The following is a 16,369-nucleotide window of genomic DNA, read 5'->3' as shown; positions in this document are numbered from 1 at the left end:
CACCACAATGAAGAGTAGCCCCTGCTCACCTCAACTAGAGAAAGCCCACGTGCAGCAACGAAGACCCAGTGCAGCCAAAAATCAATAAATAAAATAAATAAAAATTAAAAAAAAATACTTTTAAAAAAGAGTAAATGTTAAAAAAAAATCAGTTGGACAATAAGGATGGAGACTCTCAATGGTAGCTGATTCTTCACAGCACATTTGAGCCTGATTAAAATTGAGGGGCCATGGTGCCAAGTGACCCTGCTTTTGATCTGCTCTCTTTTCCTTCTTTTCAGGCAGAGCGACCTGACACCATGTTGGGAGTTGTGTGTGGGGCTCTGCACGTGGCAGATGTGAGCCTGCGGAATAGCATCTCCAACTTCCTTCACTCCTTAGAGAGGTAGGCTTTGCTTCTCATAGTCTGTGCAAGCTAACTAGTGGTCCTGAGTGCAGGACTGAAGTTCAGAGGCCCATTTATTCTTCTCTCTGTTCCTGGCAGCTTGTGAGTGCTACTTGTTATTCACTGACCGTGGAGGCAGGGGAGAGAAGGGATATAGGAGTTTATGGCAAATGATTTTGGGGCTCTAAGGGCAGATTCTAGAAATTGGTTTATACCACAGTTAGAATAGGTTGCTTTTTAAAAACTGGAGTCCAGCTGAAGTAAACATTCTGTTCTGTACAAGCATCAAATCTCTCCAAGCCCTGGTGATGAAAATCTGGTGTTTTACTCTAGCAAGGAACCCTGAATATTTCATATATGACCTGTAAAATTTCAGGAATTAATAATTGAGGCTGATATTCAAGATGACCTCATGAGTCTCTCAAGTATGTGTGGGGCTAAACTCATTTCCAACACTGGTTCTGAAGACTGAGCTCTGCCTTTGAGACCCTGGAGGAATTGTCCACAAGGCTAATCATTTGATAGCACTTTAATCACAGGCACTTTAATTCTTTCTGTGTTGTTAGACTTACATCAGCTCCATTTTGAAGTGTCTGAAAGGAAGAAAAGAAACAAAATTTTAAAAATTGAACTGAGATTTCAGTTCAAGTCTTACCATGAAAATCTTTCGCTATGTTACACTTACACACTAAAACCTTCATCAGCTCACATTTCCCTTCTGTATCAGATCTAAATCCCTCAGAGTGACTTCCAACTCCCTATATACTATGGCGCCTTTTTACCACTCGAGCCATACTCATTTCTGTTCTTCAACATGCAATCTCTAACCTAGTTAAATGGTTTCCCTACTGGTGTACAGATATGTCACACGTAATCTCTCCTCTACGAGCTCCCCTTACCTTTTTAACGTTACTTTAAATTTATTTTTAAAACTTGTGTTTTGAAATAATTTCAGATTTATAGAAGAATTGCGTGAATAATACAAACAACTTCTATGTATTCTTTGTCCAGATTCACCCATTATTAACAACTTGCCTCACTTGCATTTTTACTCCCTCCTTTAATTATTATCAAAGTCTTTCTTAAGAGATAGTGTTTCTTTCCTTCCTTGGCAATGTCCTTTCCTTTCCCCTCCACCCAGCCATGGCCTACTGCCTTTATTTTTTAAGACCCCAAATAAAATTCAGTTGACAGGGGTAGAGGAGGGTTGATTGCACTGGAGCTTTTCTCAAAATTTTTTCAAGTTTTAATTTTATTTATTTTTAAGAACAGATAATATATTCACATGGTTTAAAATTCAAAAGGCACAAAAAGGTATGTAGTGAAAGGTCTCCTTCTTACCTCTGTTCCCTGGCCACCCAGTTTCCTTCCCTGTAGTCAACCCAAGTTACCAGTTTCTGTCTGTAGTCTTTCAGACATATGGTAAGTTATATAAGCATATATATGTAATATTTGTTTCTTCCTACCACCTATTTTTTTTAAGCACAAGTGGTAGCATACTCTGAAGCTGTCCTACACAATTTCACTTGCTTTTTTCATTTAACAGTGTATTTTAGAGAGTATTTCATGTTAGTGCATAAAGGGCTTCATCTTTCTTTTTTAATGGCTGCATAATATTCCATCATATGACTTTTTTGTAATTTATATATCAGTCCCTTAATGATGATGGTCCTTTAGGTTGTTTTCAGTCTTACTATTCCAGGAAATGCTATAACTGAAATGCTATAACTGATAACCTTTGAGATTCCCTTGTAAACTTCTAGAACTTTCTAGAAGCGTCTCTCACATTGTTGTTCTTTCAGGGGTCAAGTCCTTTCTGCTCATACACTTCTGAATACAGTAGATGTTGAACTTATCTATGAGGGAGTCAAGTATGTACTGAAGGTATGCTGAACCCCACTGAAGCCAATGTTGTACTCTTTGCCTCTCTCTTTGTCAGCCTGCTTCCTTTAGGTCAAGAGATGGGGTGAAAGTTTGGTTTACTGCAGGGCTGGGTGTTAGTGAAATTATAGTCATTATTAGTGTCAGTAGCCTTGTGTCAAAGCAGTATTTTATGATTCTCTGAAAATGTTTTAGCTGTTGCTTAATTTCACATATGCAGCCAAGAGATAAAGGAGACAGAGAGCAACCAGAGCAGGGAGATGCATCTAAGGTCCCCCCTCTTTGCTCGCAGCAAGGCTGAGCCATGCCCACAGACACTAGTGTTCAGAGCACCAGTGCCATGAATTTCCTTCCTCTCTGGCAGAGCTTTCTTACCTAGATCTCTGAGATACCGAAATTTTGTCTGGGACTCCCCCTGGAAGGGACACACTGACTTGTCTCTTCGGGGTCTCATTTCCTACAGGTGACGCGACAGTCCCCGAACTCCTACGTGGTGATCATGAATGGCTCATGTGTGGAAGTAGATGTGCATCGGCTGAGTGATGGAGGACTGCTCTTGTCCTATGATGGCAGCAGTTATACCACATACATGAAGGAGGAGGTGGATAGGTGAGTGGCTGTTTAAGGTCCATTTGCTGGTCATTGTATCAGTCTTTTCTCTGAGTAGTCACTAACTCTTGGGATTTTTCAAGGTCTTTTTGTGGATTCTATTCTAATTAAAAAAAAAATAGCACATGCACTTAACAAAAATTTCAAGAGTATTAAGAAGTATTTATAATTAAAAACATTGACTCTGGGCTTCCCTGGTGGCGCAGTGGTTAAGAATCTGCCTGCCAATGCAGGGGACACAGGTTCGAGCCCTGGTCCTGGAAGATCCCACCTGCTGTGGAGCAGCTAAGCCCGTGTGCCACAACTACTAAGCCTGCGCTCTAGAGCCTGTGAGCCACAACTACCAAAGCCCGCATGCCACAACTACTGAAGCCCCGGCAATGAGAAGACTGCGCACCACAACAAAGAGCAGCTACCACTTGCCGCAACTAGAGAAAGCTCGTGCTCAGCAATGAAGACCCAACGCAGCCATAAATGAATGAATGAATGAATGAATGAACGAACGAATGAATTTTAAAAAATTGTCTCTCGGCAACTCCTGTTTGGGCAGACAATGAAAAATAAATTCCCCTTTTTATATGCTACCACTGTTAACAGTCTCATATGTTTTTGCAGAAATTTTGTATGTATATACAAGTTACATATATGTACATACTGTTTTTCTTTTAATTATATTCACAAATAAATATAACATTTAGTTCTGTACCTTATTTTTTCCTTTAACATCTTTTATACTGTTCAACACCAATCATGCAGTGTGGCTGTGGTAATTAACTGAATTAACACATGGAAAGGTTGTAGAACATTGTCTGTGATATAATAATAGTTCAAAAAATGGTAGCTATTACATCAGCATCACCTTCATTTTTTCTTCTTGATGGAGGTACCTATTCTTTTTAATGGTCGTATATTATTCCATTATATGGATGTATCATAATTTATTTAATCTGACCCTTATTGAAGGAAATTTGGGTTATTTGGCATTGTAAACAAAGATGCAAGGGACTTCCCTGGTGGCGCAGTGGTTAAGACTCTGCACTCCCAATGCAGGGGGCCCGGGTTGGATCCCTGGTCAGGGAACTAGATCCCACATGCGTGCTGCAACTGAGGAGCCCACCTGCCACAACTAAGGAGCCAGCAAGCCGCAAATATAGGAGCCCGTGAGCCGCAACTAAGACCCAGTGCAACCAAATAAATAATTTTTTTTTTTAAAAAAGGGATCCAATAAATGCTGTGTGTGTGTGTGTGTGTGTGTGTGTGTGTGTGTAGAATGAAGTTTTCAGGGTTTTTTTTTAAGATTGACATTATCCTACCGTTATCTTTTACAATTTGAGGTGCTTTATTGACTTACATACTCCCATGTATCTACTAGGTATCGCATCACGATTGGCAACAAAACCTGTGTGTTTGAGAAGGAAAATGACCCTTCGGTGATGCGCTCACCTTCTGCTGGGAAGTTAATCCAGTACATTGTGGAGGATGGAGGCCATGTGTTCGCTGGCCAGTGCTATGCTGAGATCGAGGTCAGGGTGGTGATTGGGCTTCCGGGCCATGGGAGGGAAGGTGGGACAAGAGTTGGCTGGAATTGACTAGGACTCAAGAGTAACAGAAAGGAAGTAGAAAATAGAAAGGGGAAGTGTCAGTAGCTGTCATTAATCCCTAAAGCTAGGTCCTAAGAGATTTTATTTTTCACTGTAGGTCATGAAGATGGTAATGACCTTAACAGCTGCAGAGTCTGGCTGTATCCATTATGTCAAGCGGCCTGGAGCAGCTCTTGACCCGGGCTGTGTAATAGCCAAAATGCAGCTGGACAACCCCAGCAAGGTCCAGCAGGTGAGTAGGAAGATACTTTTAATATTGCTCTCCAAGAGCTGATTACACGGTAACAGTAGTTTGGAAAGGCAAGTGATTTCAGTCCTTGGTTTTCCAGTTTTTCCTTAAGCTTTTTAGCCCGATCTTATGGCTTGTATGTGTGCCTTTGGTATTATGGAACTAGAATTTGTAAGAGTTATGATACTAAGATTCCGTGATTTTCCTTATGATGCTTCCTCCGTTGACTTCTCTCCTTGTAGCTGGGTATGGTGAAGAGGAGTCTTGATTTTGCATGATGAATCTAAGTTGCAGTGGTGTGTTTGTACCCTGAATAGAAGGTAGTGGATGACTTGACCTCTCATTGGGATTGACAGGCTGAGCTTCACACAGGCAGTCTGCCGCGGATCCAGAGCACAGCACTCAGAGGCGAGAAGCTCCATCGAGTATTCCACTATGTCCTGGATAATCTGGTCAACGTGATGAATGGATACTGCCTTCCAGATCCTTTCTTTAGCAGCAGGGTATGAATCACTTTTCTTGGGGAGGTGGTGTGGGGGAAGGCGTATACATAATAGGGTACCTGTTCTCTAAGATCGTTTAAAAGTCACGTAAGGATTTTTTTTTAAGAGGGAGAAAAAGAAAGCTGTTTGATCCGAAACTCTCCCACCATTAGCTGTGGGATTTGAAGTCTTTAAATCCTTGCTTCTTATCTCTGTCATTGACTTCGCATGTAATTGGGATTTAAACCAGAGAATAAGGACAATGTTAGGTGCTTATATTGCAATTTCAAAGTAAGTACAGGCATACCTCGGAGATATTGTGGGTTTGGTTCCAGACCACCGCGATAAAGCATGTATTACAAGAAAGCAAGTCACATGAATTTTTTGGCTTCCCAGTGCATAGAGAAGTTATGTTTACACTATACTGTAGTCTATTAAGTGTGCAATAGCATTATGTCTAAAAAAATGTACATGCCTAAATTAAAAAATGCTCTGTTGCTAATAAATGCTAACCATCATCTGAGCCTTCATTGAGTTGTAATCTTTTTGCTGGTGGAGGGTTTGAAACAGTGCAAGAATTACCAAAATGTGACACAGAGACATAAAGTGAGCAAATGCTGTTGGAAAAATGGTGCTCAACACAGGGTTTTACAAATTGAAATTTGTAAAAAATGCAATATTTGCGAAGTACAGTAAAAGCAACACACAATAAAACACGGTACTCCTGTACTATATGGTAGTGAATTCAGATATTTTATTTGGGGGATTGTGTTAATTTTGTTTGGTTCCTGTTTTATTATTTCCTTCTTCTCAGGTAAAAGACTGGGTTGAACGGTTGATGAAGACCCTCAGAGATCCCTCCTTGCCTCTCCTAGAACTGCAAGATATCATGACCAGTGTCTCTGGTCGTATCCCCCCCAATGTGGAGAAGTCTATCAAGAAGGAAATGGCTCAGTATGCTAGCAACATCACATCAGTCCTCTGTCAGTTTCCCAGCCAGCAGGTATTTATAGAGTAACACTGTCATTTTCTACTGGCTGCCCATGCTAGAGTTCATGTTGTAGGATTCCTTCCTGTTTGGATCCTCCTTACTGTCTGGATGTTGTGCTTTTGAAGTTTAATCATTGTGCCCTTTACAAAACTGCTTCATGATACAAGCCCAATAAGGTAAGTACTGTGTGTGAAATGTAAAGTATCTGTGGTTAAGAGGAAAGCATATTGGCCATGTATCCCATAGAGTTTTGTTCGTGGGGCTGTGCCTTAATTAGAAGTATTTTTGTGAATTTAAAGTAGGCGGATATTTGTAGTTCTATCATCAGAGACTTCCTTACTATCTCAGCAGCATACTTATTACCCTTTGCTTTCCTGTTTATCATGAATGGGCCCCTAAACTATACCAGGTAACTTGCAGCTACTCTCAACATGTGAAAGATAGAAACTGTCATGTTACAATTAAGAAGATTCCTAGTGTTGATGCTATGCAGGCTAATGCTTTGGGTCCTTTTACTATGCTGGGCTTCATTTTTTTTCCCTTTCTTATACTTTAGATTGCCAACATCCTAGATAGCCACGCAGCTACACTGAACCGGAAATCTGAACGGGAAGTCTTCTTCATGAACACTCAGAGCATTGTCCAGCTGGTGCAGAGGTAGTTACATGGAACTCCAGATTCCCAGACCTGCGCATCCCCATACCTTCCTTTCTTCTGAGTAGTCACAAAGAGGTTTACTTCAGGTTTGACTTAGAGAAATTAGAAAGCACCTCTATCTTAGAAAATCTGTTATATCTACTAAATATCTTAGAATCGTGAGCTAGCTCTCATACTCAGTGTTTCTGATGACTTTATTCTGCATCTTTCTGTCAATTATTAAGGCACAGCAATCTCATCGTTTTCTTTTTCCTTGCAATTTCCATGAAACTCCTAATTTTTCTTCTGGCATAGGGCCCCATTTGATATTTATTCTCCTTAGCTTATGGACTCAGCTGTTGGATTAAAGGAACCTTCACAGGACATTTTCAACTTTAAGATATTCATAGACTTTTCAGATACCTCTTAACCACTTCAAGGGTGTGGTGATCGTTTCAACTTAGCAATGGGGGCTGAACCAGGGTGTTGGTAGGTAGGGCTATCAAGTGGTTTTTGGTTTTGCTTTGCACTCTTTTTTTCTTGATTCCTTTATAAGAAAAAAAAAATCTTGTCTGTAGCCATATTTCTTTTAGACTTGAATTTAAATTGATCTGGTTAGTTGATCCTACGCTGTCTCCTGTCTTGTCCTATATTAGAAGGAAAGCAGTTCAGTAGAAAGTCTAGTAAATCTGGGCTCTGGGTTTATTATGTAATAGTCTGTTATTTAACAGTGTTAGCCTGTCAGGATTTTCAGTGGGGACCTTTTTCTGTTTGCCCAGGTACCGCAGTGGTATCCGAGGCCACATGAAGGCTGTGGTGATGGACCTGCTGCGGCAGTACCTGCGAGTAGAGACGCAATTCCAGAACGGTGAGTTCCTTCCTGAGGACTCTGTATCTGGGAACATTTCCCTCGAGGACTGAGCAACAGCTGAGCCAGTCCATCCTGTCACTAACACTTGACATTAACAAACTCTTCCTCCTTTCACCAGTCCCTTAAAAATTAAACCTCTATATCTCACTAGCGCCAAAGAAAGAACAACAACAAAACACAGCTTGATGAGATTGTGAATCCAGTGTGCTTCTGGGAGAGGGCTGAGAAAATTTTTCTAGCAGAAGATTGGCATCTTCTTGACCTTGTACAGTGAGAGCTGGTTGAGTCATGACCAGGCTGAAATTGAGAAACCCTATCCAAAGAGCTTGCCTCTCAGCAGCTAATCCATGGATTGAACCACAGGCCTCTGAAAAAGGCTCAGATTTTCCAGTGCTTTTCAGTGTATCAGTTAGGTGGAATTTATCCCTGGCTTTCTCTGTAGAGCTTTACTAAATGATGTACAAAGTCTCTGACTAAAATACCCTGGCTAAGATTTTAAAGCTACATACTGCTGATACTGCTTTCTGCCACAAGATGGCAGTGAAACACCATAGAATTTGAAAGATTACCTAATATTTTCTTTCATCAGTCTTGCTCCCTTTTCCAGTCCTTAAAGGATGACTCTCCCACTCATGACAAGGAGAAATACTCAAGTAAATATTGCAAACTAAATGCAGCAATGTGTGAAATAATAGATCACAACGCAGTTGGCTTTATCCCACTAGTGCAAGCTTGATTAATATTTGAAAAACCGGTTAATGTCATTTATCACGTAACAGACTAAAACAGGAAAAAACATGGCCATCATCTTAAGATATGGATGATAAAAGTATCTGACAAAATTTAATATGCATTCATGATAAATTCTTAGCCAACTAAGAATGAAATGGAACTTTTTATCATGTAAAGTTCTCCTACAAAAAAATCTGTAAGATGCATCATACTTAGTGGTAAGATGTTGAAAGCATTCTCTTTAAGATTAGGAATAAGACAACGACACATACTATCATTACTGCTATTCAGCATCATACTGGATATCCCAGCCAGTGCAGTAAGACAAGAAAAAGAATGAAAAGGTATGAGGATTAGAAAGGAGTAAGGAAGTAAATCAGCCACTATTAGATATGGTATGAGGTCTACCTAGAAAGCCTCAAAAAATCCACATATTTATTATTAGAATTATTTAAAATCTAACAAAGTTGCTGGATACAAAAGTCAATATACAAAATTCAAGTTTTATAGTGGAACAATCATTTAGAAGAGCATTTTGGAAAAATAGTCCATTTAAAATAGCAACACAAAATATGAAATTCTAAGGAATAAGTCTAACAAAAAATGTGCAACCTCTTTTGGAGAAAATTATAATCAGTAAAAATAATAAAGAAGATCTAAATAAATATCATGGCCTTAGGTTGGAATATATATTTGCAGGGTTGATTCTCCCTGAATTCATCTGTGCATTCATTGACATTCCGATAAAAATCTTACTAGTGTATTTTTGTGGAATTTGTCAAGCTAATTCTATAATTTACATGAAAGGAAAGGTAACCAAGATTCTTCTAAAGAAATACACTGTGGAGGTATTTGTCCAGTTAAATGTCAAGTTTTAATATAAAGCCATATTAATGAAGAGATTGTGATATTGGTGTAGGGGCAGATTAATAGAACAATGGAACACTGGTTCTATTAACCCAGAAGCAGATGCAAGCATATATGAAAACTTACTTTACAGCAGAGCAGGTATTGTAAATCAATACCTGAGGAAAGGATAGACTTTTCAATAAATGATGCTGGGACAAAGGATTATTCATTTGCCAAAATAAAAGATCCCTAACCTAGACGATACACACAAAAATCAATTCCAGATGAACTGAAAACTTAAACATGTACTAAAGAGGCAAAGCTACTAAATTTTTAGGAGAATATCCTTATGACCTCAGGGCAGAGAAGATATTGTCATATAAGACCAGTAAGTACAGGGATTTCCCTGGTGGTCCAGTGGCTAAGACTCCACACTGCCAATGCAGGGGGCCCAGGTTCTATCCCTGGTCAGGGAACTAGATCCTGAATGCTGCAACCAAGATCCTGCATGCTGGTAACGAAGATCCCACGTACCGCAACTAAGACCGGGTGCAGCCAAATAAATAAATAAATATATTTTTTAATTACTGGTAACTTAAAAAAAAAAAAGACCAGCAATATAGACTATAAAGGATAAGTAATTTGACCTCACTTAAGAACTTTTTTTTTGCTGTGCGTGGGCCTCTCACTGTTGTGGCCTCTCCTGTTGCGGAGCACAGGCTCCGGATGCGCAGGCTCAGCGGCCATGGCTCACAGGCCTAGCCGCTCCGCGGCATGTGGGATCTTCCCGGACCGGGGCATGAACCCGTATCCCCTGCATCGGCAGGCGGACTCTCAACCACTGCGCCACCAGGGAAGCCCTCACTTAAGAACTTTTGTTAGTGAAAAGATACCATAAAAAGACTGAAAATACAAGCCACAATGTGGAAGAAAATATTTACAAATCATGACGATTAAGAAAGGATTAGTATCTGTAATCTATAGAGCACTGCTTTGAATCAATAAGTAAAAGACAACCTAATAGAAAAATGGGCAAAAGATATAAAAAGATAATTCACCAAAGCGGAAGCATAAATAATCCAAAAACTCATGAAAAGATGTCCAGTCTTATTACTAATTAGAGAAATGTGAACCAAAACCACAGTAAGATTGGCAAAAATTTGAATTTCACATCATCTTCCACCACTTCTGTAAGCAGAAATGCAAATTGGTACAACCACTTTGGAAAACAGTTTGTCAGTACCTAATGGAGTTGAACTTATACTCTTCAACCTAGCAATTTTATTTTTAGATGATATACTCTAGAGAAACTTTTACACATGTTTATTAAGGACACATATACAGTACTGTTTGTGGCAGTGTTATTCACGAATAGCAAAAAAGACTGGAAACAACCCAAATATACACAAGTAAAATAGATAATTGAATTTTAGTATATTCCTGCAATGGATTACTCTACAGCAGTGAAAACAGATGAACCGAGGTACACACATGAACAAAAGATGAATCTCAAAAACATAATGGTGAGGGAAAGAAACAAGTTACAGAATGATCCATACACAATGATTCCATTGTTATCAAGTTGAAAACAGGAAGAATGAAACTATGTATACATGTGTGATAAGTGTAAAGAAGAGCAAAAGAATGATTAACCTAAAATTCAGCTTAGCGGTTGATTTTGAGGAGGAGCACACTGGATCCTTCAAAGATACTAAAAATCTTCTGTTAAGATAGACGGTAGTTACTTGGGTGTTTATTTATTCTTTTGTATGTATACTTCACAATAAAAAGTTTTTAAAAAGAGGCACTTGGTATCATTGCTTTCTTTCTGCTTAGTGTCTCCACTGCCTCTCCTTGGGTAAATATTCTTTTTATTTCCCCCAGTTCTAGTGATTTCTGTTACCAAGATATATTTCTGTTGTCACTTCAAAGCTAAGTTTTGGTCAGGAGAAATATGAATTTATATAGGACAACCAATTTTTAAACAGCTTCCATGTTGTTCTAAATGGGTCTTTTATGACATTGGCAGCTCTCTAAATATTGTAGTCCACTGTTTTTCAAATATATTTAGTTTTATTTTGAAAAGAAATCTTATGTCAATCTCTAATATTTAAAATAGATAAAAGCAGAGTTGCCTTGGTTGCTTGTATTCAGTATTTGAGGAATCCATGGTAATGCAGTTTGAATGCCACTGTTTTGGTTTGGAACCTAACCTGCAGGCTGAAGTAAGGTGATCATCCTTTACTATTTTCATAGAATTCTGACCCTTGAGACTATTCAAACACTAATTCTCCTTTGCTTGGAAATTTAATTCTGAGGTAAGCTGTTTTTAAGGAACTGAATATTACTTGTATCCCATGGTAGATATCACTACAGTGTACCTGAAGCTTATGCTTCTGTTGCAAAACATAGCTCTGCTAGGCAGAACTAACCAGCCCCTGGTGGCCTTGTGAAAGGCCAATGAAAATATACATAACTGTACTCTCCCCACAGACCTTTTGACTTCATGCAAGGTTCTCCCTGATCTATGCCTTAGTATGGATTTGGAATTCCTAGGCATTGCTTAGCTGCTTCATGGACTTCCGGGGGAAAATGTTGATTCCAGAGGTAGCAGCCATCCTTCTTGTGGACATTGATAAGTTTGGTGTTTTATTTTTGAGCTAAAACTGTTCCTCCTTGTTAGGGTGAAACATTTTCAGTGAGTCAGACATGGAACCAGAATCTCTAGCTGGGGTTTAATGGTATTGACGTTTCTTTTTAAGCAGCCAAACCCTCTCTTCTAAGGAAATCATTCCAGGAAGCTAAATAAGAGAGTTTAGAGTCAGGGTAGGGGGTTGGGGTTATCCCCAGCTCCTCAGTAAGACGCACCCTTCCCTGATCTGTCAAAATTTTTTTTAATGAAAATAGGCCTTAGAGAGGTAGTGATTTGCCCAGGAGCATACAGTAAATTGGTAGCAGAGCTAGGCTTTGAGCCCAGGTCTTATACCGGATTGCCTGACTCTTAGCCTCGGGTTGCTTTTACTAAACAACAGTGCCAATTCTATACAAATCCATCTAAGAAAATTCTTACGGTATTTCTTCTCACTTCTTATCAGTTTTCTAAGTAGAGACATTAGAAAACAAACAAATAGCATGTAAACGTGAACATTCATACGTGGGTGAGGATCACTTCTTTTTGCTGCTTGCAGGCCACTATGACAAATGCGTGTTCGCCCTTCGGGAGGAGAACAAGAGTGACATGAACACTGTACTGAACTACATCTTCTCTCACGCTCAAGTCACCAAGAAGAATCTTCTGGTCACAATGCTTATTGTGAGTACCATTTTTCAGAACCTGTAAAGATGGTTGATGATATGAAAAAAGCATTTCTCCTTGTGACGGCTGTGGTCAGAGGAGAAGCTCCTGTCTTTTGTGATTGTGGGATGAGTGGGGCTTGGGTTGTAGATTAACAATTTCTCCTATCTGTCTTTGTCCTTGACCTGAAGGAACCTGCTCCAGTCAGAAAAGGACTGTTCTGCCAATTGTGCATATAATCTTACATGGGAACTCAAATCTCTTCGCTCTACTTAGAGATGCCCCATGCTTCCTTATTCCTCTTGTCACTAGTGACAGTAGCTTTAAAATTTAGTCTTATCTAGCCAGTGTACTTTTCTGTTATAACGCTTGTTTGTTCCATGAATGCTCTCACATCCAAAACTGAATAACAAAAAACAACTGTTAGAAATGTAGTACTGTTCCTCCCCCACCAAAGAAATTTAAATGTATTCCTCATTTTCTGTGGTCCCTTTCTGTCTTATTTACATGGACATCTAAGCTGGGATTATTGTATTGGTAGTAGATACATGCTTTTGTCCCTATAACCTAGTAATATGAGAATTAGTAGAAAGAGGGAAGGAGAGGTGAGACCAGTAAACGTGAATAGGACTGATGTACATGTGACCAGTGGGTAGAATTTTTGTGGACTTAAGGATTTTTGAAGATGATTTGTAAGTTCTCTACTCCTTGGTTTTTCTGGTTGGGTTAATTCTAGGAATCAGAGAACAATAGGACTATTCTTAGAGCCCCTCTACCCCACGAGCAATTAATTGCCTTGCTGCTGCATGTTTGTGCTTTTTGGAGACTATAGTACCTTTTTGCTCCTGTGCTTTTCTTCCTTGTCCCTTTGTGGAATTGGCATTCTTGGTACCTTAATTCCCTCATTTCTTCTTGGAGGAGAAAAAAACTATAAATCTTCACTGCTGTTTTTTATTTCATGGCTCGGAATGAAGGGAAACTATCTACCTCACATCTCTGGTTAACAACAGTGCCACTCACTCAGTTATCTGCCTAGCTGGCTAACTCTCGAGGATGTAACATTTTTTAGAATAGCCACTTAAAAAAATATGTAATCACAGGGAGAGTTCATTACCTTTGCTACCCTAGAATGGCTAGATGGTGGGGAAACCAGAAAATGCATTTGAAAGGAAAAAACAATAACGGCGCAATGTAATATTTCAACTTCTCCAAGTGATAGGTTTCGGCAAAGAAGTGATATTATCTCTGGCAACCTGCTGATTTTCTTTTTCTCAATCAGAAAAGGGAAGAAATCTGACTAATTAGATTTTTTTCCTTAAATTTTAATAAAAGGATTGCTAATTCTCATTTGGATAAAGCCAAGACTTTCTGGCAGAAAAAGGTAATGAGGGTATGGAAGAATCTGTCAGTTTGGACCTAAAATGGAGTAAAATTTGCCTTTTTAAGAAGGTAGTTATGGTGAGTTTTCATTTTATTATGATTACCTTTTTAAGGATTTAACAGTTTTTATGCACTAAAAATAGGCCAAAGTCCAGAATCCTTGGAGCTGCAGAAGAGTAATGATCGTCTAAGACTGTCGCTGGGTTTCTTAAATTCTAATTTGTAAGATATAGGGGCTCGGCTCGCTCCTTTTGCGGAGTGATTGTAAGTAACGCTTGCCTTAAGAATCTCATTATTGGAACACGGAGCCATATTTCCTCTGAGAATTCTGGAGTAGCTTTGAGCTGGGGCTGTTCATTTCTCAAGTAATCACGCTGGTGTGATGGAGAGAGAAAATGGCAGCTGTTCGGAGCTCAGGCCTTCAATTTTCTTCAGAGTCCAGTCACTCAAGTGTGTAATTACACGGGGGTGCTGCAGGGGCGTTGGGCCCTGTCAGAGAACTGGTTTGAGGCTTTGCTTTCTGCTTTTGCCAGTCAGGACAGGCATATGCCAATGGGACTCTGACTTGCTGCTGTTCTTATTTTTCCCCACCTTGTCATCCCGATTACTTCTTACCTGCATGGATAGTACCCAGACTTTCTTTCCAACAGGCTGAGCTCTTTGGAGAAAAGAGCTGTTTGTTAATGTTTGGGTTTAGATGAATAGGACGGGGAGGGGTAGCGAGAGAGGGAAGGAGGGAGGAGGGAGGGGAAGGGGAGGGACGAGGGGGGGTAGAGAGAGGAGGAGGAAGGTTGAAGATGTGAACCAGAAAGATGGATTTGTCCTTTTCTTTATTTTGGCATTTCACATTTATCTTTAAAAAACAAAGGAAAACTTCGTAAACATCTCTAGGCTTTTATATCATTAAATTGCATTTGAAATATCCATTATTTTGCCCTCATCTCAGAGATTTGGAAATCAAGAAGTTAACTGCTATGCTTGAGCTGAGGGCCAGCTAGCAGTGACTTCGGGAGCAGGAACGAAGGCTGGAAAAGTGCTCCTTTCTGATCTGCCTTCTTTGGCAATGGTCAGGTCCTCCACCCCACATCTGCATTAATGGTGGTAGCTGGGAAAAGCCATTTTACTTGTTTGGATTTCTCTTTCTGTAGGTCTTACTCTCTTTTATGGATAACAACTGGATATGGTAGCATTCGATTCCCCCAGCTGTGTTCTCTGCTGGTTCCCCTTTCTTTTGCTTACCTTGGCTTCCTGATCAATGTTATGTGCCCAGCATTCCAATCTCTGCTTTCTAGAAGTGGGACTGTTGATGGTGTGCTTTGCTGAACTAGATGATGATTTCTGGGGCTTTGGAACCTAGGGGGAGGGAATCAAGAAAATCAGGCTTCTGTGAATCAGTGTTGCAGGATGTGGGCTGCTCTGAGGAAGCCTTCCTCCCCTCTGGGTGTTAGCATAACTTGCCTGCTGGTAACTTGCCTCATAGACTCTCTACCAAATTTCTTCTAATCTTTTGCTGTATCTGGAGAGCAAAATATCAAGTAAAATGTTAAAGTCCTGTCAAGTTTTCTCTATTTGGAGGAACATTGTGCCACATTGAAAACAGTCAGTAAGTTTATTTTTTGAAAGTTCTTCTTATCTCTTAATTTTATAGAAAAAAGCTTAGAACATTGTTTAAGTTTACCTAAGAGATATTTAAGGGACTCTTTAGCCAAATTGAGCAATTTTGTATCAATAAAAAGTATCAACATCCTCACAGCTGTCTAGATGGCGAAGTATGTATCCTGTAGCCACCTTGATTCTGAGTGGTCTTCCCCTCACTACTCCTATCTTATTTCTGGTGTGGTCCACACGAATGTAGTATAATCCATGCTTCCTTAGGAGTAATGCCATGCCTGTGAGCCTCTGATTTGGTTCAGACAGGGAGCATTTAAAATGCCTATCAGGGGCTTCCCTGGTGACGCAGTGGTTAAGAATCCGCCTGCTAGTACAGGGGACATGGGTTCTAGCCCTGGTCCGGGAAGATCCTACATGCTGTGGAGCAACTAAGCCCGTGCGCCACAACTACTGAGCTTGCGAGCCACAACTACTGAAGCCTGCGTGCCTAGAGCCCATACTCCGCAACAAGAGAGGCCACCGCAATGAGAAGCTGGTGTACCGCAACGAAGAGTAGCCCTGCTTGCCACAACTAGAGCGCACAGCAGCGAAGACCTAGCACAGCCAAAAATAAATAAATAAAATAAATAAATAAATAAAATGCCTATCAGCCTCCTTCCTTTTTCCTCCCAACATAACTGCAAATAATTTCGTTCAACGTGTAAATAATGGAGAAAAGTCCCAGTAAACCCAGGTTTACTGAATAAGGGTTATATTAACATTTCTTGTTTAATCTGTCCCACAACATCCTTGGAAGGTCAGAAATTCTAGCTGTGAC

The 16,369-nt window shown here is 39.9% G+C and overlaps 1 protein-coding gene across 14 annotated transcripts in view; it reads left to right on the top strand.

Annotated features, from left to right (window-relative positions):
- The window catches only part of ACACA (acetyl-CoA carboxylase alpha), a 277,855-nt gene that overhangs the window by 84,698 nt on the left and 176,788 nt on the right, over positions 1 to 16,369 (top strand). For all 14 annotated transcript variants that reach the window (XM_073797821.1, XM_073797819.1, XM_073797818.1 and 11 more), the window contains 10 exons: positions 282 to 385; positions 2,188 to 2,269; positions 2,730 to 2,875; positions 4,248 to 4,398; positions 4,574 to 4,708; positions 5,062 to 5,208; positions 6,002 to 6,190; positions 6,735 to 6,835; positions 7,594 to 7,682; positions 12,455 to 12,579. In XM_073797821.1, coding sequence (XP_073653922.1) covers positions 282 to 385; positions 2,188 to 2,269; positions 2,730 to 2,875; positions 4,248 to 4,398; positions 4,574 to 4,708; positions 5,062 to 5,208; positions 6,002 to 6,190; positions 6,735 to 6,835; positions 7,594 to 7,682; positions 12,455 to 12,579 — 1,269 coding nt within the window. The remainder of the gene's footprint in view (positions 1 to 281; positions 386 to 2,187; positions 2,270 to 2,729; positions 2,876 to 4,247; positions 4,399 to 4,573; positions 4,709 to 5,061; positions 5,209 to 6,001; positions 6,191 to 6,734; positions 6,836 to 7,593; positions 7,683 to 12,454; positions 12,580 to 16,369) is intronic.

Source organism: Tursiops truncatus, chromosome 20 (genome assembly GCF_011762595.2).
Source record: "Tursiops truncatus isolate mTurTru1 chromosome 20, mTurTru1.mat.Y, whole genome shotgun sequence".
Lineage (NCBI taxonomy): Eukaryota > Metazoa > Chordata > Mammalia > Artiodactyla > Delphinidae > Tursiops > Tursiops truncatus.
This window is presented reverse-complemented; position numbering and strand designations above follow the sequence as displayed.